At 29.3% G+C, this 27,167-nt stretch overlaps 2 protein-coding genes across 2 annotated transcripts; both read left to right on the forward strand.

The window, feature by feature from the left end:
* The first annotated feature begins 15,941 nt into the window (after window positions 1-15,941).
* On the forward strand, window positions 15,942-21,184 carry LOC113367340. The gene is made up of 4 exons (XM_026608950.1): window positions 15,942-15,952; window positions 16,004-16,103; window positions 18,392-18,730; window positions 20,987-21,184. The coding sequence occupies exons 1-4, from the start codon at window positions 15,942-15,944 to the stop codon at window positions 21,182-21,184; spliced, it is 648 nt and encodes a 215-aa protein (XP_026464735.1).
* Window positions 21,185-21,194: 10 nt separating this feature from the next.
* LOC113367341 lies at window positions 21,195-26,766 on the forward strand. The gene is made up of 6 exons (XM_026608952.1): window positions 21,195-21,224; window positions 23,279-23,447; window positions 23,697-23,904; window positions 24,299-24,820; window positions 24,936-25,069; window positions 26,603-26,766. The coding sequence occupies exons 1-6, from the start codon at window positions 21,195-21,197 to the stop codon at window positions 26,749-26,751; spliced, it is 1,212 nt and encodes a 403-aa protein (XP_026464737.1). The 3' UTR covers window positions 26,752-26,766.
* Window positions 26,767-27,167: the final 401 nt, after the last annotated feature.

Here is a 27,167-nt window from a genome sequence, read left to right on the forward strand (position 1 = left end):
ATAGTAGATATACGATTTTCATTTAGATTGATATGTGTAGCTGTAGACATACGTATATCATATATCAGCGCAAACTATCACCTACTGTATTACTAACTAATATCAAAATTAACTGCAGATTCCTCCAAGTCTATTAGCTTTTGTATTAATTACAATAATATTTCGATATAAATTATCTCTATCTTTCTGCTGGTTGCTTATTTAGATCGGTACGGTACTATCTCACGCTGAGAATTGAATTTGAGATGACTTAATTATGATAAGAATAATTAATTTAGATTATGTAGTATGGGACTGAATTCCAGGTTGCAAATTAAAATATTTCTCCTTATTGTGCTTGGCGTTTCGTAATATTGTCAAAGTTAAAATATTTCGCATTTTTGTGAAGTTCAGTTTTTTAATTTTGAACAGAAATTTTGTCTATCAAGCTTCTTGATTTGTTTATTAGATTGTAATTAGGTACTATATTCAAATGTCAATAATATTTCAAAAAGTCAATCTTTATAATATATTATGGTATTTTTTGTGAAGCTATAAACAAAATTTTGACTTTAGTACAAATGAATTTACGAAATTTTTATAAGAAGGCTAACTTCAATCATGTTTCAACTATTAGATTAAAAGCTTTGAAATTTTATTATAAAATATTATAGTAATAATAAAATTTTAATTCGAATGAAGTAGAACGGTTATACAAATGATGAGTTTTTAAAACATTTTTTTATATTTTAAATATTTAACATTTTTATATGTTTGAAATATTTATATAAATTGCTAAAATTAAACCTTGAAAATTAAAAACTAGTCATTTTGAAAACTATTATTTCACAATTAATTATTTTTTAGAAAAAGTGCGATGTAACAATTTACTCTGTATTTTGAGCTGGTTTTTCTACCAACCACCAAAATACAATAATGCGTCTGATAATTCTTTACTTAAGAATATCGCCTTGTTTCTAAGTAATTATTTTCGTACATCAATGCAAGCTATAATTAATACAAATAAAACATAGTGTTCTGTCATATAATTTGTTATCATAAGTCAACGTGAACTAAAATTCTATATCCAATTTTTTAGCCCCAAGGCTTTGTTTCAAGTAACATCAGGTGTAATTATCTTAAATTATTAACAGACAACTATCTAAACAATTTACCAATCACAATAATTGTAACACATTATCAAAGAGTGAAATGAGATATATAAAATTTAAAGTGAGTTGATAATAATAATGTAATGCCTATTGAAAAACGTCTGTTACTACTTTTTGCTACAATAAGCCCATTGCTATCCTTCTAGTTACATGTTCTATAAAAGTATTCTCACATATATTTCATATTGATAAATTTTGGATCTTCTATGCAAAAATTCTATCAGAATTATTTTTCAAAATATAATTTAATCAGCAGGAAAACAGATATGTGTTATGTTACTTTTGAGAAAGGTTTTCATTAACAGTCCATAACCTCTGACATTCAACTAAAATACGCGTGGGTTGTATATGGGTGTGCAAGAAAGAAAATATTAATCATTTCTTATAAATTAATTAATGTTTTATTATATACTTAATTACCTTGGATATGATATTTTTAAAAATAACATAGCAATTTGTGTAAATTAGCGCAAGTAATTAAACTTAAAATACATTTTATTAATCATTATATAATAATGAAACATCAAACCGTAAATAGACTTTGTAAGCTTAATATTACATCTCTTCAATGTTCTTTATTAAAAAATATATAAATATAACGGTGTTAAATGCGTTTCACTTTCCCGTTGGGAATCTTTATTATTCATTTTGTGAAAGTTCATTTAATATCATTTCACATCACAAATTGTAACAGCTATTCTACTTCAATTTCTACTAATGATTTACTCTTGTTATTAATATATTATTATGATAATTAACATCATTAGAGAGAGTGTTAAACTAGTTTCATTTCAAGAAATGGAAATGTATTGAATTTTTTTTGCAAATAATGCGAATTTATATTGACTAATGTGATTGATGAAAATAATAGCAACTGTAAATTTTCTAAATCGATGTACCACATATAATTGATAAAAAATAAAAAAAAGTGTTACATCAAGTAATTTAATTTTTTTATCAAGCAAAACCAGCTATTTTTCATATATTACGAAATTATGTAGGTATAAGTACTTTAATGTTGCATAGATGTTAAAATGTGATATAAAAAGGAAAAATGATTTGCAGTATTAAGACAATTTAACATTTATTACTCCAAGTTAATATTGAATATTTATAAAACCAAATACGAATATTTATAAAAAGACTTGAATTGCTTGGATACAATGTTTTTTTAAGTTTAACTTAAATTTTTCATTTCAACCATCAAAAAACTAGCAAATAATCTTAAAAAAGAATACTATTATTTACACAGTTTCTATTTATAATATTTGAAAAACACTAAACGAACACTTTCAATTTTATGTAAATATATTATAATACCATATAATACTAGTACCATGTACAATACCAATATAAATACATTATAATGACGTTTATAATACAAATACCATTTATCATAGAAACTAAAAAGACACAATCCTATAGAGACTGATTTCAGAAAAACATTTGAATTATCTAAATTACGGGGATAATTCTGCCGTAAAATAGACCAAAATGTTATCTGTTTATTTAAGATGGTACTAATAACTGTCAAAATGCTATGTATTTAAATGTAACTTCACTCATATGTTATTAAGACACATGGGAAAGGTGCGATTTTTTTTTACCTTTGAGTGATTTCTAGTTTAGGCTTTATATTTAAACGCTTGACAGCACAACAACCACCCAGTATTTTGTCAATTTTTGGTATCATTTTATATGAAAAATGACACGTAACCCAGCCTTACTATAACATTGCCCTTAAATCTCAAAATTCGTTTATTCGAACAAGCTTCAAACATAAATATGTCTATTATATGGCATAACTATGTTCCAAATTATGCAGATATTGCAAATGCTAATTAGCTGGTTCAAAATTATTTGTCTGTACTTGAGTTATGGGTTTCAAAATGCAATATCAAAATCAATATTTACTAATCTCATTACCTAAAATTGTTAGGCTAAAACATCATAACAATCCACCTCTTCAGCTTAATAACTCAATAATATCTATCTGCATTTGTATTAAATGGGAGTCACGGATACATGAACAACTGGAAGAGCAAATAAGATCAATATTGATTTATCGAGAGAAAATCCAATATTGTTCTTTATGGTAAAGTAAATTTGTGACACCTTTGCACCATTAATATAATTCAAAGATCATTTAATTTAACATCGAAAGCTTCTATAAAAACTTCCAAGTTTAAACTTTAGTTGATTACGTATATTAAAACAAAAACTAATCTTATAGAAATGATTTCCAAAAAAATCGAACCAAATCTGCCAAGTCGATTCATTCTACTGCGAGACAACAAGAATATTACACATTTCATTGTTAAAAATATTTATATTTTTATAAAAATGAAAATAAAAACCGATAATGATGTAAAATAAAACTTTCTCACACCATGAAAATTACATCTACTTTACACTGACTTTGATCTGAGTTTTATCCTCTTCCCACCATTTAACTCGATAATTATATGCTTTATATAATTGTGTACATTATAATACTATCAAAATTATATCTTTATTAGCAGTTCACTAACGTTTGAATAAGACTTCTTTCTAATATGTCAAACCATAAAAATGATATGAAATTCATTTTTCATGTAATTATATTTTAAATTGATGACTTTGGTCCCTGGAGGGTTTCATATAGGTACTAGTTGAAGTAAAATATATATGACGATATAATGTTGCTATGCGAACAATTTCTTTATACTTCTGTTAGTAAATAGTGACCAATAGACTTGGAAAGCAATGCAAACAATTTACTGTGTGTTTGTAAATAATTTTGCTCTCGCTTTGAAATTAAACATAATATTTTCAATGTGCTTAGAATGAATTTACGGTTTAATTATAACTGCATTTACATCGACTTCATGATATTTTAAATTTTGCTATCATTATTATTTTTCCTAAAAATTCAAAATCTCTATGAGTTTACATATGAATGGTTGCTCCTGTATCGAATGAAGAAATCAAACAAAATATCTTACTTTTGACTCTTTAAAAGCAATGCGGTCTACGGATCATGTTATTGTCTCAATGCAATAATGTAAACTTGTTCGTAAAAACATACTTTACCTTTCTTTCTTTTGGGTCCTATCTTAAATTATGTTTTTTACTCTTCTTGACAACCATGTCATTAACTTCCCGAAGGAGAAGCTTATGTTTTCATAAAAAAATCCGAATTGCCAATTTTATGTTTTCTCGACGTTTCAAGCCATTCTAAATCGAATGAGACCAAATTTGGAAAAAGTATGTGTATGTGTGTATGTGCGTGTATGTGAACAGATTTTTTGTCGTAAATCGTCTTTTTCTCAAAAACGGTTGGACCGATTTCAAAAATTTAAAAGCCATTTGATGTATTTCGATGAGGGCTAGCGTTTCCCAGTTTTGTGTGACGATCGGCCAAGCCGTTTCTTTGTAAATCGCAGAAAAGTGAAAAATTTTTAGTCCACGTTTTAGTCCGCAATTCTTAATCGATTTTGAAAATTCAAAAACCGTTCGAAAGATATTGGTTGGGAATCGTGCTGATTAGTTTTTGGTAAACATCGGCCGGGCCGTTTTCTTGTAATAAAGTTTAAAAAAAAATCGGCGATTTTTATTATTATTATTTTGACAGTAGATACCATAGTCTTCTAGATCATACTAAAATATTACGGCCCTACGACAACTCGTTTAGCTTTAAAAATTCATCAAAGTTTGCAAAAATTAGTATCGTTCTTTTGGCATTTGTCAAAATTAGACCTTTGATCAACGTTTTCTCAGAAACGCCTGAACCGATTTCAGAAATTTAAAAGCCATTTGATGTATCTCAATGAGGACTATCGTTTGTCAGTTACGTGAGACGATCTGCCACATTTAAGCTCAAACTACCGAATCGATTTTAAAAAATCAAAAACTGTTCGAAAGATATTCGTTGGGAATGCTACTGATTAGTTTTAGGTGAAAATCTACCGAGCCGTCTTTTTGTAATTAACTGTTGAAAAAAAAATTTAAGCCCATTTTTTATGGTATTTTTTTGGCGATATATATCAGGGTCTTATAAAACTTACTGAAATATTACGGCCTTACGACAAGTAGTATAATTTTAAAAATTTATCATAGTTTGAGAAATAATTTTGACATTTTTTATTATTACAATTAGAGGATTTACTTGGTATAACGATGATAGTACTGGGTCTTAATGAACATACTAAACAATTAAAGTCTTACAAAAAACTGGCTCTATTATAAAAACGATTGATTTTTGAAAATTTGTTTTTAGAAAATACTCAAATACTCAAAGTGTTCGTTCGTTTTCAATTTTGTGTAATAAATCCACTCGGAATACTTTTAATGACTCATAAATTAATTTATTTTTTATTGATTAAGTAAACATATCGGAAAGTTCATGTAACTTGCCTCAAGGCTACATACCAAACCAACTAGTTTATAAATCTATCGAAAATTGTATTGACATGATTATTGAATTAAGCAAATTATATTCTTGTAGATCTCAGTTAGTATTACAGTTAAAATTTCTCAGTTAGTCTTACAGGAAATTGATCTATATTATAATAAACCAGTCATTTTTCAATTACAGCGAAAAAAAACAAATCATATTTGTGAAAAATATATACAAATGAAAATATTATATCATTATTAAAATTATCATTTGATCTTTATTCTATTTTTTATTGTTTTAGAGCCACTAATTTCATACTAGTGTGTATTTACTTATAAATGCTGTAAATAAAAATATTGTGGCATTATAGAAACATGTACATAGATAAATTTGAAACAGAAAAGGACAAAATATTAAATATATTACGTTTAAAATTTCTTATCAGGATTTAGTGCGTTACTTGTACTGTTTAAATCCCTCTTCAACGTGATAAAGGGCCGTAAACTAGCTGTAAGTGGAATTCTGTCTTAAGGCAATTAAGGCATCGTGCCTTAAGGCAAATTGCTGGAACTTCCCGTACCAAAATTATTTTTTTTTTTAAAAACGATTAACAATTTTGAAAAAATTTTACTTCGAAAAATAAGATTTTTGAAAAACTATAAATTGGACAAAAAATTACTTTTTTTTTGAAAAAAATTTTTTTTTCGAAAAAAAATTTTTTTTATTTTTTTTTTTTTGAAAAAAAAAATATTTTCCTTATTGTGACATATTTTGAAAGATCTAAACTTTTTCAAAGCAATCGTACTGCTTTAACTGCATAAAGACGAATTATCAAAGAGCGTAAAGCGCCACGTCGCCGCCTAACGCGTAAACACTGGTACGAACCCATAGGACTGTAAACCAAATTCATACTTATTGTTAAAATCTCTATAAAATATCTGATAATTTGATGTGCATATGTCTAATGATCATTTTTGGCCGCCAAATGGCATTTTTTTTACTTTTTTCATTTGATCTCCGAAACCGTTAGACCTGCCTTCATGAAAATTTAATCAATTCTTCATCTTGTCAATACAAGTAAAATGTTTTTTGAATTATTCAAATCGGACGCTCCGTTCTCTTAAAAACTGAGTTACCGTTTTCGGCACTTTTTGCCCCGTATCTTTGGAACGGCTAGACCTGCCTTCGCCAAAAACTAATCAGCACGTCTCCTTATCAATACGAATCGAATGTTTTTTGAATTATTCAAATCGGTTTATCCGTGTTCCCGAAATCGTCGACGAAAATTTGTATCCGCACATACATACACACACGTACATACATACACACACATACACACACACATACACACACACATACACACACACACACACACATACATCCATTTTTTCTAAGGTATGCCAAAATGTTCAGAAACCTCTGAAACGTAAAGATATATAAAAATTTTCATTTTCGATTTTTTTGCGATTACTATAACTTACCCTACGGGAAGTTAAAAAATGATGGAGCATTTATAGAAATTACTTTTTACCATTTATGCTTTACTGCCTATTAGCTTTATTGTGCGCACGCACCTTACTATTTATTATCACGAAATATTTCTTTTGTTACTTTTGATATCATGCTTAGTTACATTTTCGTTAAAGTCTTTTTCAAATGGTTAATTTCTTAAGTAGAAAGATTACGTCGAGACTTGTACCTAACGAAGGGTATTTTTGTCTGCGGACGTTGTTCTTTTCTAGAAACTAAATCAAAGCGCTATATTGTTGAAACAGTCACAATGACCGCAGTTACCGAGAGGCGAATAGTCCGAGAGGCCTCCGCAGATGCAGGCAATAGGAACTCTACCGCTGCTGCTGGGGCTGATGTTACGGATTCGTCCACGATGAATTCATCAGGAGCGGCGAATGTTACATCGAACGTGGATGCAGTGGCTGCTTCGTTGAATGGAATATTGAAAGGTGGAAGGCTGTGGAAAAGCACCAGCGATTTACCACAGGTATGTTTATATAATAATATAATTACATATATATATATATATATATATGTGTGTGTGTGTGTATGTATCATATATATGTATCATAATTTGTTATATAGTATCTACCAGTAAAAAATATATTTGATTGATTTCGGAGCTGATTCGAAATACGGAGAAAAACTTCTTACAAGATAACCATCAGGTTTACTCTTCTGGGATTTTGATGAAACTTCGCATAGTTGTAGAGTTGGTTGTCAAACCGAACACCTTTAAATATTAGAGTCCCTAGAAGCAGTTTAATTAAAAAAATTAAATAAAAATTGATTAAAACTGCGAAAATGCGCTAGGCCCTATATCTCCGCGCGTTGCGCTTCATATCTATGTGCCGAGATAGCCGAGTGGTTGCGGCGCTTATTCTCAACTTTTTGTTCGAGGCCTAGGCTCATAGTCGCCAGTTCGAATTCCGCCAGAATATTTTTTTTATTTATTTTTACATCTATTTGGTTAAATATTATAATAATAATTATTAATTTGTTACATGTACTACACAAATATGTGAAATTTATAAATAGTAGATATTTATGAAAGCATTCTGAAAATAAATATATTTGCAATGCATATTGATAAAATAAAATAAAATAAAATATTTTTTTATAAATGATATCTGTTTAAATTAATCTATCAAAATATCAAACATAAATAAATAATAATATAAAATAAAAACTTCAAGGCTTATAATTTGCTGGATGATATTTATCATAAAAGCATGAAAAAAATAAAAATGTATTGCAGTAAGCACACTTTAAAAATGCTGCTGTGTTACATAGACATTTGGCTGTTGTGTTACATAGACATTTGGGAAAGTAAGCGCGGCAACCACTCGGCTATCTCGACACATTTTTATTTAATTTCTTTTAATTAAACCACTTCTCATAGGACTCTAATATTTAAAGGTGTTCGGTTTGACAGCCAACTCTACAACTATGCGAAGTTTCATCAAAATCCCAGAAGAGTAAACCTGATGGTTATCTTGTTAGAATGATAACCGATTAAAGCTTTTATATGAAAAAATACGTTTCAATATTGCGCTTTGAAAAATCTATATTTTTATTTATTTTATCGTATTTTTATTATATTTGTCATTTTTTAACTTTTTGTGGTGATGAAAAAAAAAAATAAAAGCGTTTTTTTAAAAAAATTCAAAATTTACTCCACTATTTTTTAAAACAAAAAAATATATATAAAAACTCTTAAATAAATTATATATATTATATATGTTCAAAAAAATTGATATAGATTGAAAGCATATAAAAAATGTCGCATATTATTCGCTAAATTAACTACAACTACCAAATATTAATGCTTCATATATTAATTGCTTTTTGAAAGCAGTTGAATAAGTGTATCATAAAGTAGCCTCTCCATTTTATTTCTTTTAAATGTAAGATGACCATACGTCTCGGTTTGGCTGGTACAGTCCCAGATTGCTACCTTGTATCCCGGGTTTGTCTAAAAATAATATTTGTCCCGAATTTAAATCTTTCTTTCCGGTTATTTCGAAAACTAATAGGCAAATTAACAAAAATTGTAAAAAAATGAACAAATATTATTTTTGTCAAATTAATTATGAAGAAAATGGATAGATTTTTATACAAGGATCAAAAGCGAAGAAAACATTTAGATTGAAAAATATAAGGTATAATATAATATCATATATAAAGAAATATTCCATTTAATAGAATAATAAAGTTCTCACTAAAAGTCCGCAATTCTCATTAAAAAAATATTAATATAGGAAAACTGTTTTTTTATTATATCCTTAAATAGCATTTGTTATTACCTTAAATAAAACACCATCAGTCACGGATTTTCATAATTAAAAATTGCTGTCCCGGTTTCAATTTAAAAAATATGGTCACCTATTAAATAGCGTGATCTAATAAATTTATCATGATTCCATAAATTTAAATTGGAAAATAACTTAATTAAAAAAAAGATTTCATATACATGTAGTATAGGGTAGCACAATCATTAAAATTTTGTTCAATTTTTCAATATAATATGAAAATATATGAGTTGATCAGGTTTAAAATATTATCTCTTCATTTTATATATATAATATAACATCCAGAATGTAATTTTGATGATCATTTATTCATTAAAAAAATACAATTATAAACACACACATAAATTTTATTATACATAATAATTATTTTAGAACAAAATATGAAAACAATACATACGTAAAATAATATTATATCGAGAATATCGTTCATATTATTGTTTATCTTCATCATAAATCTTAATACGTAATATAATACGCATTAGTATAAATTCATTAAAATATTCTCTTCATAATTTAATTCATGGATGCGAATTAAATATTCTAAAACTTTGTTATCAAATTATATTATTAATAAGTCAAATTAGCCAAATCAAAGAAAGTTTATTCAAAACTCAATTCAATGTAAGTGTGTGTGATGATCGTGTATGTATGTACGTAATATAATCATTTTAAATGAAGATATATTTTATCCTGATTCTACTATTCGGAGATTTTATGGAGAGCTAAAAAAATATGGTCACCTATTAAATAGTGTGATTCACACTATTTAATAGGTGACGCTTTATATTATCACACTGTGTGATCTATTAAATTTATCATGATTCCATAAATTTGAATTTAAAAATAACTTTATTTAAAAAAATGTTTTTACATACATGTTGTATAGGATATCACAATAATTAAAATATTGGATAATTTGTCAATATAAAATGAAAATATATGAGTTGCATATTTATGATCAGATTTAAAATATGATCTTTTCATTTTATTCAGAAAACATTCAGTATAAAATTTTGATGCTTATTTATTCATTTAAAAAAATACAATTATAAACATACATATAAATATTATTATACATAATAATTATTTTAGAACAAAATATGAAAACAATACATACATAAAATAATATTATATCGGAAATATCGCTCAGATTATTGTTTATCTTCATCATAATTCATCATACCTAATATAATACGTATTTGTATAAATTCATTAAAATATTATGTTCTTAATATTAATTCATGAATGCAAATTATATATTCTAAAACAAAAACTTTGTTATCAAATTATATTATTAATCAAGTCAAATTAGCCAACTCAAAGAAAGTTTATTCAAAATTCAATTCAATGTAATTGTGTGTGTATGTGTGTGTATGTGCAATGTCATTATTTTAAATACCGATATATTTTATCTTGAATCTAAAATTTGAAAATTTTATGGAAGGTTATTTATATAATAGATCATAAAAAATAAATGCTATTATTAACTTCCCGTAGGGTAAGTTATTGTAATGGGCCGAAAATCGGAATTGAAAATTTTTACATTTCTCGACGTTTTGAAGGTTTCTGAACGTTTTGGCATACCTCAGAAAAAATGGATGTGTGTGTGTGTGTGTGTGTGTGTGTATGTATGTATGGATACAAATTTCCAGTCACGTTTTAGGACGCACGGATCAACCGATTTGAATGGTTCAAAAAACATTCGATTCCTATTGATAGGGAAAAGAGCTGATTAGTTTTTGGCAAAGGCAGGTCCAGCCGGTTCGGAGATACGGAGCAAAGAGTGCAGAAAATAGAAATCGAATTTTTGAGAGAACGGAGTATCCGATTTGAATGATCTAAAAAACATTCAATTAGTAACGATTGGGAGAAGTGTTTATTAGTTTTTGGCAAAAGCAGGCCCAGCCATTTCGAAGATACGGAGCTAAATATGTAAAAAATTGCAGTTTTTGAGAGAACTAAGCGTCCGATTTAAATGATTCAAAGAACTTTCAGCTTGTCTTAACAAAATAATTGATTTTGGAAAAAAAAAATTTTGTCCCATTTTTTTTTTTTTTTTTAGTTTTTTGTATATCGAAAATATTTCAGATTTTATTTTATTATTTTATATTATATATCAGTATTCAACGGGAAGTTCCAGCAATTTGCCTTAAGACACGATGCCATAATTGCCTCAAGACAGAATTCCACTTACAGCTAGTTAAAATTTGTATTGTATTGATAAAGTAATTTAACATTGTAAAATTTATTTTAGTTTGCTTCTAATATTTATACAATGTAATGCATAATAACAAATATTAGTAGTTTATTCATCATTGTTTAGCCATAAATTGTCTCTGAAGCAATGAAATATTAAGTATACACAAACATTTTCATGAAAAAAATTACTTATTTATTTACTTATTGGTTCATTTGTTTAGAGTCGCCTTAAAAGTAACCGAACTTATACATCAATACTATAGTAATGCGTTATTTCATTAGAAATTTCTCAGATAATTTTATGTTTTTATTTATATAATTAACTTCCCGTAGGGTAAGTTATAGTAATCGTCCAAAAATCGAAATCAAAATTTTTTACATTTCTCGACGTTTTGAAGGTTTCTGAACATTTTGGCATACCTCAGAAAAAATGGATGTGTGTGTGTGTGTGTGTGTGTGTGTGTGTTTTGTATGTCCGCGTTTTTTCGTCCACGTTTTCGGGCGCACGGATCAACCGATTTGAATGGTTTAAAAAACATTCGATTCCTATTGATAGGGAGATGTGCTGATTAGTTTTTGGCAAAGGCAGGTCCAGTCGTTACGGAGATATGGAGCAAAGAGTGCAAAAAATAGAAAGCGAATTTTTGAGAGAACGGATCAACCGATTTGAATGGTTTAAAAAACATTCGATTCCTATTGATAGGGAGATGTGCTGATTAGTTTTTGGCAAAGGTAGGCCCAGAGGTTTCGGAGTTACAGAGCTAAATTTAAAAAAAATGGCTGTTTTTGAGAGAACTAAGCGTCCGATTTAAATGATTCAAAGAACTTTCTGCTTTTTTCAACAAAACAATTGATTTTGGAAAAAAAAAAATTTTGTTTCTAATTTTTTTTCAAAAAAATTTTTTTGTAATTTTGGACTAAAAATTCAAAAAATCACCCAAGCTAAGCACAGTCTAAGCGCCACTCTGGTAGAAATGTTTACGCAAGTGCGTTTAGACTGTTTGTGTACTGGAGCACTTTTCCAATTTTGTGAAAATTATTGAAAAATGTGAAAATGCCGCCAACTGAGCACAGTATAAGTGAAAATGTCGCACAGAATTATTTGCAAATGCGTTTAGACTGTGATTATGCGGGAGCACTTTTTCAATTTTGTGTAAATTTGGCAACTATTTTTTTTTGGAATTTGATTCGAAATGAAATGACGATTGTTAATGTTCTGGAGATCATAAATTGATTTATTTATAATTAACTTTCCATAGGGTAAGTAATCGCAAAAAAATCGAAAATGAAAATTTTTATATATATTCACGTTTCAGAGGTTCTGAATATGTTGGCATACCTTGGAGAAAATTGATGTATGTGTGTGTGTATGTGTGTGTGTGTGCGTGCATGTGTGTGTGTTCGGATACAAATTTTCGTCGACGATTTCGGGAACACGGATAAAGCAATTTGAATAATTCAAAAAACATTCTAGCCGTTCCGAAGATATGGGGCAAAAAGGGCCAAAAACGGTAACTTAGTTATTAAGAGAACGGAGCGTTCGATTTGTATAGTTCAAAAAACATTTTACTTGTATTAACAAGATGAAGATTTGATCAAATTTTCATGAAGATAGGACTAGCGGTTTCGGAGATCTAGTAAAAAAAAAAAAAAAAAAAACATTTGGCGGTCAACAATAATCATTAGACATTAGACATATGCATATCAAATTATCAGATATTTTATTGAGATTTTTACATAAGTATAAGTTTGTTTACATTCCTATGGGTTCCGTACCATTGTTTTTCTGTTAGACAGCGACGCGGCGCTTACGCGCTTTATATTTTGTCTCTATGCAGTTAAAGCAGTACGATTGCTTTGAAAAAAAGTTCAGATCTTCCAAAATATATCAAAATGAGATAACATTTTTTCCAAAAAAAAATTTTTATAAAAAAATTGTTTTAAAATTTTTTTTTAAAAAAAATTTATTTTCAAAAAAAGTAATTTTTTGTCCAATTTAAAATTTCTAAAAAATCTTATTTTTTCGAAGTAAAATTTTTTCAAAAATGTTAATCGTTTTAAAAAAATAATAATTTTTGGTACGGGAAGTTCCAGCAATTTGCCTCAAGGCACGATGCCTTAATTGCCTTAAGACAGAATTCCACTTACAGCTAGTTATATGTTTTATGTAATTCAGGAGGATGCTACTAGTTTTGTTCCGATGACGATAATGCAAGTCGTAGATCAGTTCGATTTTCGAAGAAAATGACAATACCCTCCATGGAACATCCGAGGACCGCGATGACGAGACTTCATCGAACCTGAACGACAACCAGGTTGAAGAAGAAAGGACGGCAGAAGAATCATCTGTTGATAACGCACTTGGAAATTACCGTTTAGTCGGAGGTGGCAGTACTTTATATACGACATCAAATATTTTAAGGCCAAATTCGGCTGTAAGACAGCTATTTCCAGTGGTGGATGAACAAACTCAACAATCCAGGTGTATTGTTAAAATGTTAAATTAATATAAATAATAATAATTATTATTATTATAGACAACAGGCACGTTCTTGCCTTGTTTCTAACTTAATTTTCATTACATTTTTTTTCGTGTCATGATTTTCAGTTTTCATCTTCTTATGTTTTCTCATGTCAGACTATCAGTATTTCTACGTTGATAGATAGAGACAGACTGATGAAAACTACACTCTATAAGTAATTAAGTTGATCAAATGTTTTTTTATACCATGCTATCAATAATTATGTAGTTCAATTTACAAATATTCAATTTACTACATTTCATTTGTTTCCCCTTTTGTCTTTAGTGTTTTTTATTATATTAGCTCTACGCTACTGGGGGTATACTAATTTGTAAACAATTAATTGTAAACAACTCGTAAGCATTCTCTGCTAAATACAAATATATATAGATTGCAGAATAAAATTAAAGTTTAAAAAATTACAAATTTTATTACCCTCTATATGTTTCTCGCGCAACCAACAAATATCTAAAAAATGATAGTATCATTTCCATATTTGTTTAATATATTTTCTTATAGACAATACTCTAAAGAAACTTGGTAGAAATATAAAGTGCTAGTTTTCAATGTACATAAATGGAAATTTAGCACATATTACTAAATCTGGCAGTAATTGTGGGCAAATTAATAGCTGTAATTGTCGTGACTTTCACCCATTTTTTGAGAACTCAAACTATTTGAAGCGTTTCATAAACTGCATTCGAACTTATAAGCAACTGTGTAAAATTTTGCATCATTGTTTCAACTAAGCCATATTATATTTTTTCAAACCTTTACCTACATTTACCGTTTACCTAACTTTCCGTAGAGTAAGTTATAGTAATCGCAAAAAAATAAAAAATGAAAATTTTTATATATTTTTACGTTTTTGAATATTTTGGCATACTTAAAAAAATGTATATATGTGTATGTGTGTGCGGATACAAATTTTCGTCGAAGATTTCGGGAACACGGATCAACCGATTTGAATAATTCGATTCGGTTTGTATTGATAAGGAGACGTGCTGTTTAGTTTTTGGTGAAGGCAGGTCTAGCCGTTCCGAAGATACGGGGCAAAAGTGCCGAAAACGGTAACTCAGTTTTTAAGAGAACGGAGCGTCCGATTTTAATCATTCAAAAAACATTTTACTTGTATTGACAAGATGAAGAATTGATCAAATTTTCATAAAGGCAGGTCTAGCGGTTTCAAAGATCTAATAAAAAAAAGTAAAAAAATGCCATTTGGCGGTGAAAAATGATCATTAGACATATGCACATCAAATTTTGTCATTTTTTCTCTATGCAGTTAAAGCAGTACGATTGCAGATTGCAGAATTTCCAAAATATGTCAAAATAAAGAAATCATTTTTTTTTTCAAAGACATTTTTTTCAAAAAAGTAAGTTTTTGTCAAATTCCTAGTTTCTCAAAAATCTAATTTTTTCGAAGTCAATTTTTTTCAAAAATGTTAATCGTTTTTAAAAAAATAATAATATTTGGTACGGGAATTTCCAGCAATTTGCCTTAAGGCTAGATGCCATGCGCTCCACTAGTTTTTCCTCAATTTGCTTTAAGGTACGATACCATTCACCACTAAATTATTATTATGCATAGCTTACAAGGTTGAAACATTTGCATAGTGTTAAATAAAAAAACACTATCCTCCAATACGTTGAACAACTGAAGTTAAGGTTTGATTTAAAACCCAAAATTATTGTTCAGAAAACATAATCTACAGAATATTATCTGTCCATTGACATGCATTCTCTATTTTTTCTTTTAAACTGACTGTAAGTAACCTTCCCAGGTATCTGGTTACTTCTGATAACCTTCGAGCGTTCGACGAGTCAAAGAGAACCAGACCGCTGGCTCCCGTTAATAAAGAGACTGATGAGGAGGCGGCGATCAGGAGAACTATCGAACGGAACGCTTTGAGGAGGTCGCTCATCAAGTACGAGCCGAAGCGAAAAACAACAAAAGCAACCTGAAACCACCAGCTTGGAGGAGAGGATCAGACAGCTGACCTGTGTCGAGGACGACATTGAAGATGAGGTACGAAGTTTATTATTTGTAACAGTACTTTTAATGGAGTTACTACGATATTATTTTATAGGTTAATTTTATATTTACGAATAACTTTTTTTAAATAGCCAATTATACAAGTTCTTACAAAAATTTATATTGCAAGACATGTTCTAATTGAGTATGATAATATAAGTGAGCTAGAAGCTTGTTCTAACAGTTTTTTATTAGTTAATAAATCTTAAGATCCACTGATTATATTTCTACGAAATAAAGATGTAGTGTATCTAGTTGTAGTAGCTATTCCTTGTCCGATTCGTGTAAGAATAATTTCACAACTGCTGTTCATTATTTCACAATTAATCCATTTCTAGAAAAAGTGCTGCGTTACAATTTATTTCGCGTTTCGGGCAAGTAGTAACAACAAAGAATATTCGTATTTAAGAAAATTGACTTGTTTCTAGTAATTAGTTTCATTTATCCACGCAAACTAGAATTAATACAAAAAACATATAGCCTCTTTTAATATAAGTCTTTATCATAAATCAACGAAAACTACATTTTTTAACATAATAAGAATAAAAAATATAGTGTCTCCTGTAACAATTTACATTTTCCCACTTCCGACTAACTGTACATTCCCTCCAATCTTCTTCACTTGAATTTGTGTATAATTCTTGTATGTTATAACTAGCCCTGAAAGGTTGGTTTCAACTAACGCCAGGTGTATTTTTTTGTTTCTAAGTAATTAATTTCATTCATCTACACAAACTATAATTAATACAAAAAATATAGTGCTTCTCTTAATATAATTTTTTATCATAAATCAGCGTAAACTATATTTTTTAACATAATAAGAATAAAAGATAAAGTGTCTCCTATAACAAGTTACATTTTCTTACATCTGACTAACTGTACATTTTCTCCAATCTTCACATGAATTTGTGTATAATTCTTTTATGTTATAACTAGCCCCTAATATAGTAGTAATTATTATTAATTTTGACTTTAAAATTTGCATAATATTTGGTATTAAAATTTGTTTAAATTAAATAAATTTTCATAAACGTTTTCAGTTTTTTAAAATACTCTTTATTATATTGTAAGAATTCGTTAACTTGAACTAGATAAATATAGATGTATATTGAAAAATATATTTATTATCGACATTTCATTAAGCATGAGACATTGTTTATTATTGAAACTTCAATGAAATAAATGAAAATTAAAGCAAATAATTTTTGAATATTTATATGATCAAATAAAAACTCATTCTGTTGTTTCTGTTATTTCAAATTTAAATACATGGAGAATAAAATATATATCAAACCCATTAATTACGATCATAGCTATTTATAGATAGAAAATATGCCAACATATTTCAATAACGTTTCTCTTTCAATTACATTTACATACATGAAAGCAATTTATTGAATTATTTTGCATATGTAATAAATAATAATCATTATTTGTATGTAGTTTTATTTTGTACAAGAAGGGAGATTATTATTCACATTTTAGTTATAGAATCAGTTAAAATATTTAAATAGAAAACAATTGCAGTAAATTTACAAATATCATACATTTTTAGTGAAACCCCTAATTTATTTTTTATAAATTTTCTTTCAATTTGAAATTACAGATCTTTTTATCTTAAGATTCAGATTCAGATTCTAAATTTATTATCAAAAGAAATGGAAATTTACCGACCTATAAACTGAAAAGTATTGCAATTTCAGTAAGTAGGTATCCAGTAGATACTATCCACTAATTGTTTGCTGAGATAATAAACATCTAAATTACATTAATTTAAATATATTAGGGAATCATCTGATTGTTACTAATAGTCACTAAAGAATATGCTGTTGAAGTAAAAAAAAAAACATCAATATTACTTCAGATTATGGCCTCGTGAATGCATCGTTAACACTTACCATGAAGTATATTTGCTTTAAATACTTATTGCCGCGGTTTCCAAACTGTGGGACGCTTTTCCTCAGTTGGAAGCTAGGTTGTTGCAAGAAGAGCATACTGCTGTTACTAAATAAACATACAAATTTGGAAAATGAACAGAAAAATTAAAATCATATAGAGAAAATATGAGAGAATAATTATTTTGTATGCATATTTCTACATAATATTAAATATTATTAATTTGTAGTCTGATAATATCAGTTGAGTATTTATGAAATGAAATTGCTAAAAAATCTAAAGGGGGGACAACAATTTTTTTAATTACAAAGGAGTGAGGTGCGAAAATGGTTGGAAACCACTGACTTATTGCTACAATAGTAAAATATATAAATAATCATTTCCAGGCCAAACCGGAGGAACGGGATAGTCCATCCGGCGAAGAAGCCTCTGACACAGCACCCGCGCCCACTTCGAAGCGAAATTCATACCCTACCCAGGCGCAGCTGGCAGCGAATCACATCAATAACCCGACTGGCGCTGGCGGTGCTCCAATTTCTAGTTTCTCTCCCTGCTCATCTAGTAGTATTTCTTCGACGTCGTCGTCTTCTAATAGTTCATCGTCCGCTTACAGGAAGATAACAGAACTGTTTACCAGAAAATCGACTACACATGAAAAGATACCTGAGGCAAATGAGCGGGAAGATCAGGATAATCCGATAGTGCTTATGCCTCAAGGAAATGCGGTACGTTATGAATTTGTTGTTTTTTATTCCAACTAAAACCTATGATGCTCAGTATGTAACGTATTATCAAGAAACTTATATATTTACATAAAGCTGTTTTTATTCAGATGCTTCTGAGTTAATATTTGTATTATATATGGAATGCGTTAGGTTACTGAAATATAATTGTCTACCGCAAAAGTATTACAATAGATTATAGCATATCGCAAATAATCCGATTTATTACATTAATAATAATGCAATTCATATTAATGATTATCTATAATAATAAAATAACTATCATTATAATTTTCGTGCGGAATTGTAGTACGTTTATAATTAGATAATACGTTTGTTAATTTCCTGCTTTAATTTTACTCTGACCATATATGTCAAACAATTATAATTTAGTATCCCAGTTCATGAGGAGAAATATTATTTGTAACATTTTGAAATTTGAAAATAAGTTTTGATTCTCTGAAAAGTTGCACTGATTTATAATATGTCGATTTTACTGATCAAAATACACAAATTTGCTGCATTTTAGCTTCCCGTAGAGTAAGTTATAGCAATACCAGAAAAATCGAAAATGATTTTTACGTTTCAAAGATTTCTGAACATTTTGGCACCTCTTACAATAAACTGATAAATGTATATGTATGTATCTATGTGCGGATACAATTTTTCTTCGACGATTTTGAGAACACGGATCAATTGGTTTGAATGATTCAAAAATTATTCGATTCTCATTGATGGCAAAACGTGTTGATTAGTTTTTCGACGAGGCAGGTCTAACCATTTCAAAGATACGGGGGAAAAGTGTCAAAAAGGATAATTCATTTTTTGAGAGAACGGAGAGTTCTATTTGAATGATTCAAAAAAGAATTTACTTGAATTGACAAAATGAAGATCTATTTTCGGGAAGACATGTCCAGTCGTTTCGGAGTTCCAATGAAAATGTTATAAACTAGTTGGTATTGGTATTTTGCCTTAAGGCAAGTAACATGAACTTTCCGAAATGTGTAAATAATCGACTTAATCAATAAAAAAATTAATTAATTTATGAGTGGTTAAAAGTATTCGAAGTGGATTCATTACACATAATTGAAAACGAACGATCACGTTAACTCAGAGTATTTTCTAAATGCAAAATTTAAAAAATCAATAATTTTGAACCAGTTTCCGTATTGAGCTTAAATGTGGACAAAAAGTTTATCACTTTTTTCCAAATTGCAAAGAAACGGCTCGGCAGATCGTCGCACAAAATTGTCAAACGATAATCCTTATCGAGATACATCAAAAGGCTTTTAAATTTATGAAATTTAGCAAACATCGATGAGAGTTCTTATTTTGACAAATGTCAAAAAGACCATACTAATTTTTGCAAACTTTGACAAACTTTTAAAATTAAACGAGTTGTCGTAGAGCCGCAATACTTTAGTATGATCTATAAGACTGTGGTATCTATCGGCAAAAAAATTATAAAAATAGTCGAAAAAAATTTTTTAATACTTATTATAAGGAAAGGACCCAGCCGATCTCTACCAAAAACTAATCAGCACTCCCAACCAATATTTTTCGAACGGTTTTTGAATTTTCAAAATCGATTCAGATTTGCGGGATAAAACATGGACGAAATTTTTTTCACTTTTTCTGCTATTTATAAAAAAACGGCTTGGCCGATCGTCGCTGACAAACAATAGCCCTCATCAAGTTACATCGAATGGCTTTTAAATTTTTGAAATCGGTCCAGCCGTTTTTGAGAAAACGTCAATTCACGGCAAAAAAAACTGTTCGCATACACACATAGTTTTTCCAAATTATGTCTCATTTGATTCAGAATGGCTTGAAAGGTCGAGAAAACATAAAATTAGCGAATCGTTTTTTTATGAAAACATAAATTTCGGGATGTTAAAAATGCCATTTGGATGTCAATATTGATCATTAGACATATGCGCAATTATCAGATATTTTATAAAGATTTTAATAAAAAGTACACATAACTTTTTACATTTCCATGGGTTTTATAACAAGATTTATAATTTTTAGCTGCAACGCGGCCCTTATACGCTTCATAATTATCAAATAAAAAATCAAAATAAGAAAATTAAAAGTTCTCAAAAAACTTTAAAGCTTTTAAAAAGTTTAAGTTGCTGTACTGGAAGTTTACTAGACTTTATAATATTTTTACCAAATATCACATAAAATTGGATTATTCTGATTGCTATTCATATTATCAATAAAAACATTAATATGGCCAATTTATCTTTTTGATAGAATTGCAAATGTCCCTCGACGGCTCCTGATCTTGGCAACGGGCAACCTCATCAGCACATGCAATACGCCCCTCAGCCAGGAATGTTGCTGCAAAACGGGTGCGCACGTGCCTTTGGCAAACAGAACTTCTACGGCATCCGAATCAAGGAAACAGTTTCTATCGTCTCTCGCGCCGCTTACGGCTTGTGTCAGCGCTAATCACCATGCCATGGGCAACCACGATGACTATTATTATCAGGTATACATCATTTTATTATAAGTATTATTTGTTATTTAATAATGTATGGTATTGATTTAATTATTTTCTTGAACCTTGTATTGCTGTTTTATTTTCATATATTACCTAATTGGTTAGCTATTTATTGTTGTATACGTGTATGATTATTGTCGTATAATTTTCAATGTTACAGAACACGATTATTTAAAATATAAAATGATAATATTATATTATCTGGTTATGTAGAATATTTCATGATTAACCCGTTAACAGTATCTTGTTGGCGCTATTTACTCACGATGAGTATACAGTGATACCTCGCATAACGTATATCTCGCACAATGGGTGATGCGCATAACGAACTTTTTTTTTGGTCTTGAACGTTCCTCATAACGAATTTTGCTTCACGGAACGTCCTGTCATTTGCAGTAAAAAAACATATGTTGCTCAATTTAATTCAAAGAGTGGATCTTGGAAATTTTTGCTCCGCTGTGAAAATATACACGTTGGAAAAAAAATATAAATAGATTCTTTAAAAATTCAGAAGTTGAAAGGGCACAAAAGGAAGCAGTACGACTCTGATAATAACTTACTTTATAGTTTACTACTTAAGTAGTAAGTTATTAAGTTACTTAATAACTTACTTTTTAGTTATACTTTTTTAAATGTCTTAATTATATGTAAAATATATCTCATTTTCTATTCTATTTTTCGAACGAATTAATTATATTTTCATGTATTTGTACGGGTTTTGCATATCGAGCTTTTCGCACAACGAACTTTCTTGCGGAACGGATTAAGAATTTAATGCAGGGTATTACTGTATTAATCATTCACAGAATAAGTTGCGTTAGAAATTTGATGTAAAAGATGTCTTTATTTCGTTTAATTGAAAATTAAAACTTTATTATTAATATTTATTTCTCTGCTTAACATAAGCATATGCTGGATGCATATTAAACTAAAAACGCCAGAAATTTAATTAAATATTCATATCAAAGTAAGAACTAAAACTCCAAAACTCTTGCTGTGGAGTGAAATTTAGCACAGCAAAGAATAATAGATAATGGTATTTCGGCAATCGAATTTTTGTTATTTCACAATTTTTATGGATATCATCTCATACTGTTGATATTTTTTACTCATTTGTTTTATTCTCATTTGCTCAAAATATTTACAACATTTTGCATTTTAAGAAGACGTTTTGTTCGTTTGTAAAAAATCTGCAACTTTAATAGCCAATTATCACTGATTTCTAGGTATGATACATAATAGTTTGTCACTTCTTTATGACTAGTATACTCGTAAATTATAGTTATTTAGGTTGAACATTAGTACTTTACGTTCATATACTTCTCTATTATTGGTTAAATTTTTTATATAAACCGATTTGATAGCAATAATTTGTCCATACCTCATTCAAGATAAAGCATTTATTGCTTTATGATTTTTTTTCACTGTAAATATGTTAAAGCTGATTGGTGTAAGAATTAGTTTTTTTTTAGAATTATTAATTAATTTTATTTGAGAACGAGTAACTATGATAATAATATTCAAGATTATCTTTGTTATATCACCTTTTCTTGTAGAAAAATTATTCATTTGAATTATTTATTGTTAATGGCAGTTTAAGTTTTCAAATTAAGGATTTTTATTAAGAAATTGAACACCAAGTTCCGAATTAACTCTTGGTAGTTTGGAATCTCCAGCTAATTAATTTTTACTCTATTTAATTGAAATAGATTATTTCAAACTTACCATATATACAATGCAGATTTAAATAGTAAGAGATCTTTGAATAAGAAGTACATTGCTTCATTGCTTCAATATATTGCTTTGATTATTACAAAATTATTTTACACCTAACAATAAGTATTTTCAACAAACGTTCCTTTAATTGTTTTGAGCTTCGTTTTACGTACACCATGCAACTAATCCATTTTTTAACCCTAATGGTATTATTTTTTTTTTGTTTTTAGAGTTTCTTCTTTTAAATGATAATGAATTAGTGTATGAATAAGACAATGAAGTCACTGAATAAAAATTAATTTGTATTTGATATTTTTCATTTTTAGTTAAGTCGACCTGGCGAGCGTGTAAGTGTTGCTAGCAGCGGTACACAATGTTCCGAATATAGTCTTGGAGACATTGATGAAGTGTTGATGAAAACTATTGCACCTGCTCCCCCTGCTGTTGGCGTTCAACAGCAAGATGGCGAGCAGGTGGCACCTGATGTTATTGCAGGTAATTGTCGAATTTTTATAAAATATGAAATATATCATAAAGCACATATATAACGAAGTTGATGTGAAAATTCAACATCAATAAATCAAAAATTATCTATGAACTTTAGTTTTACCGAAAAATTTAATACTAATCTAATTTTTTTAATAGATTATGTTATTCACCACTAGATGAATTCTCTACACTTCACGCATTCTCTACAAATATTCGATATTTATTTCTCAATTGATAATTTTGGTTTATTCGCAGGAACTCCTGGTACTCCTGGATCTCAAGAATTGCCAATCCAAGACGAATTGGCTGCGTTTGTTCAGCAAGATGCTAGTCGTATAGAACGAATAAAGAAACGATACGGTGCAGCAGAATCTATAAACACTAACAACGCAAGTGGATCTGATGATGAGCATGATGACTACGGCTTTAACAGACGTCCATCAGTCCGGGGAATCAAACCTAGGTAATTAGAAATTATTTATTAAATTGATAAGATATCATGATATTTATTTATATGAAAACTGAACATCTCATGGTATTTATTGGTTCATTATTTTTTCACAAATATTATCATCTCATTCTTTAGGTATTTAATTTTTCATTATTTTTCATAATATGCAACTATATAACTCAAAATATTAAGAGCTTAACTGATGATATCTGAGTCTACTGGTGTCGTTTTAAAATTTGCCTATTTGTTTATTTTGTCTTGCACAATTTTAAATTAACTACAAAAAGTATTTTAAAGCACCAGTTTTAGAATTCATTCTAAAATTGAATATGGGGCTAACAAAATATTTTTTGTTTCAATTAAATTAATTTATATATCTCGAAACTTATGTCATATGCCTTTTCAGATTTGGATCAACTACGGAAATACTACAACAAATGCAAACTCAGCTACAATCACCGCCGTCTACTCTAACCAAGAATCAACATATACATCCACCAGCACAGCATCAGCCCATGCCCATTCAAAAACAACTTCCTAATCAACCACTACCGCAACCTGCTGGCGCTAATGTTGCGGCAGCCGCTGCCCAACAACAAGCACAATGGTATTATCATTATCAAGACCGAGATGGTAATCACAGGCATAGTTATCACCAGGAAGAGAATATGTACCAGAATATCTATGATCGCCATCCACATTATGGTATGCACCATCAACATCCTCATCAACACCATCCGAATTATACGGCAGCAAGGAGTCCTAGTCGGGGTAGACCTGAGTCTCCACCTCCTTTGAGAAATTATCACCAAACTATGGTACTGATACCATATAATAATCAAGAAGCAGGTTATGTGCACCAGCCTCATTATTCAACAAATGAAGTACATGCAACGGAAATGAGGATGCATGATAGGACCCAAGATAGGTAACGTAATCACTTATTTATCACTAAAGAGAAAACAGTTTATATTTGAATATTAATAGTTACAGACAGATGTATATAATTCTAAAATAACAAATTATATTTTTAACATTTTTAGATATAGGCGGTCGTATCCAATGATGGAATATCACCATCACCAACAGCAGTCTCTTATTCACGTTGGCCAACAAATGATTCGTCTTCCTATGCCTAACAATTCTAATGTGCTACCTCCTGGTAACGCCCCAACAGGTAAAATTAATAACATTTTTGATAATGTAACCTTTCGCTACGAGCGTCATCTATATGCAACATACATATGGATACGAGAGTTGCCTTTAGACGGCATACGCATGTCGACTTATGTGTATGTATGTCGCCTATAGACGACGTTGTTATAATATAATATTTTTCTTGTAATATTCAGAAAATATTGAATTTATAATGAATAACTAGATGACCCGACAGACGTTGTCCTGTACGCATGTTTACATTTTTTTAAATATACATAATGTACTAATATTTACCGTTTACCTAAAAATAACAATTATTATTTTTTAAATTACTCTTCACGTCAAAATGCATATACATTTATAATATGAGCGATGTTACATGTAGAACTGCTTTAAATAAAATGATGAGACTCAATTCGAACACTATATTGGAAATTGAAGCCTTTTGAACGGTATAACATAACCATAACCATAACATAACACTGGTACTTCATGCCGAACTAAATTAATTTAATTTTTTTTATTATTTAAGATATTCAAAATTGCATCTTAAACTTCTCCTAATCGATATCATGAGGGTTTTACTTTCTCATTTGTTGTTATAAAGTGATTTTTTTACGAATTTTAAAAATATTGTGCGAAGATTAATAAAATAAACAAAGAAATTATATATTGAAAAAAAAACTATATTGAAGATTTAATATCCGAATCTTGTGTTGGCGCCCCCTAAGGCGTGCGCTCGTATTTTTCGTATGCATCGCATTAAAGGTAGGACCGGCCCTGATAAATACTTAATTTCATATTTTGAATGAATTAATTTATCATATTTCTGTTTATATGTGTATCATTCAGTCTGCCATACATATTGTGTATTTATTGTTATTTTAATTTCTGGCACATCTCAGCTGCTTTTTGGCAATAATAATGTAGACATTTTCAATTCACAATTTCATTTAAGTTTATAACTTCATTTTTCTTATTCATAATCATAAATTTATTATACATATTTTAATATTGTCTAGGTTCATACGTAAATTGAAATTTTTGACAGGATATAGTTTTCATTTGTTTTTAATGCAAACAATGATATGTCGTTTTTTGCCGTTTTTTCCATTTATTTCTACAATATTGCACAAACATCCCAGTACTTTATAATCGCATACATTCTAAAAAATTTCCTTAACAAACTTCAGAAAGATTTGTCAAAATCCGAATAATCGTTTAGAAGGAGTATACAGTAAGTGCTTGTAATTTAATATGGACTTAATATAATAGCAATAAATCTTAAATCGATTCTACGTTTTAGTTAGAAAACGTTTGTATGAGAAAAAGAAAAGGGCTGTTTTTAGGGTTTTCACGACAATTATTCGAATTTTTCTCGCCGTAAGAACCATCCTTGGACTTCAACGAACATCTTTAAAAATGAACTGACCAAATTGGTCAAGGCGTTGTTGAGTTATGCGCTTACCAACACATTTTGCGATCCATTTTTATATATAAGAAGATAAACCAAGCAATATGCAAATTCTTTAAGTTTGTTTTTTTTAAATAGGTTACGCATCTCCGAGCCAAGTTCAATTACACTTAGTAACCGGACCTGGCCCTAGACCAGCGTATCCTATGCGATACAGTGGACCGCAGCGACAATATTCCGACTCCCCTCCCGGTAGAAACAACAGCCTCATATTCAAACACTGCTGAGCAACAACAGCAACAATATGGAGATCAACCCATGAGGCTTCAAAATATTCATAACGTTGACCAAATACCCTGAACGAGGAGTGCCAGAAGGCGCTGCTGCTATCACTGTTCCTCCTCAGCAAGATGGGTACACGATAACTTCTCCGACTGGAGGCAGTCAGACAAACATAGCACCTGCAACAGATTCTTCGGCGCCGGTATTCTATGCGATGAACGTCTGACAGGGACAATAGGTTACGGTGAGCATTGAATTTTATCAGTCTCTGGATGAAAAATCCACGTTGACGTGAGGCGTAATCCTATTGCCGTCTATAATTAGAGGCAAGTCCAGGTGGGGTTCAGAAGTTGCGTTGGCGTCAGCCTAATCTGGTTTATATATTCTTTTGATACTCTCATGATTCGAAGGTCTATAATGT

This window comes from Ctenocephalides felis, unplaced genomic scaffold, assembly GCF_003426905.1.
Source record: "Ctenocephalides felis isolate EL2017-DRISC unplaced genomic scaffold, ASM342690v1 CF-g0.4_SCAFFOLD_01170, whole genome shotgun sequence".
In the NCBI taxonomy this organism is placed as follows: Eukaryota; Metazoa; Arthropoda; class Insecta; order Siphonaptera; family Pulicidae; genus Ctenocephalides; species Ctenocephalides felis.

Excerpts from the sequence above, each read along its gene's own strand:
- LOC113367340 (XM_026608950.1), top strand. Across the intron at positions 16,104-18,391 it reads AGGACGACATTGAAGATGAG|GCCAAACCGGAGGAACGGGA; the intron begins GTACGAAGTTTA and ends AATCATTTCCAG. Across the intron at positions 18,731-20,986 it reads TTATGCCTCAAGGAAATGCG|AATTGCAAATGTCCCTCGAC; the intron begins GTACGTTATGAA and ends TCTTTTTGATAG.
- LOC113367341 (XM_026608952.1), top strand. The coding sequence starts at position 21,195 with ATGGGCAACCACGATGACTATTATTATCAG. Across the intron at positions 23,448-23,696 it reads GGCACCTGATGTTATTGCAG|GAACTCCTGGTACTCCTGGA; the intron begins GTAATTGTCGAA and ends GTTTATTCGCAG. Across the intron at positions 25,070-26,602 it reads TCCTGGTAACGCCCCAACAG|GTTACGCATCTCCGAGCCAA; the intron begins GTAAAATTAATA and ends TTTTTTAAATAG.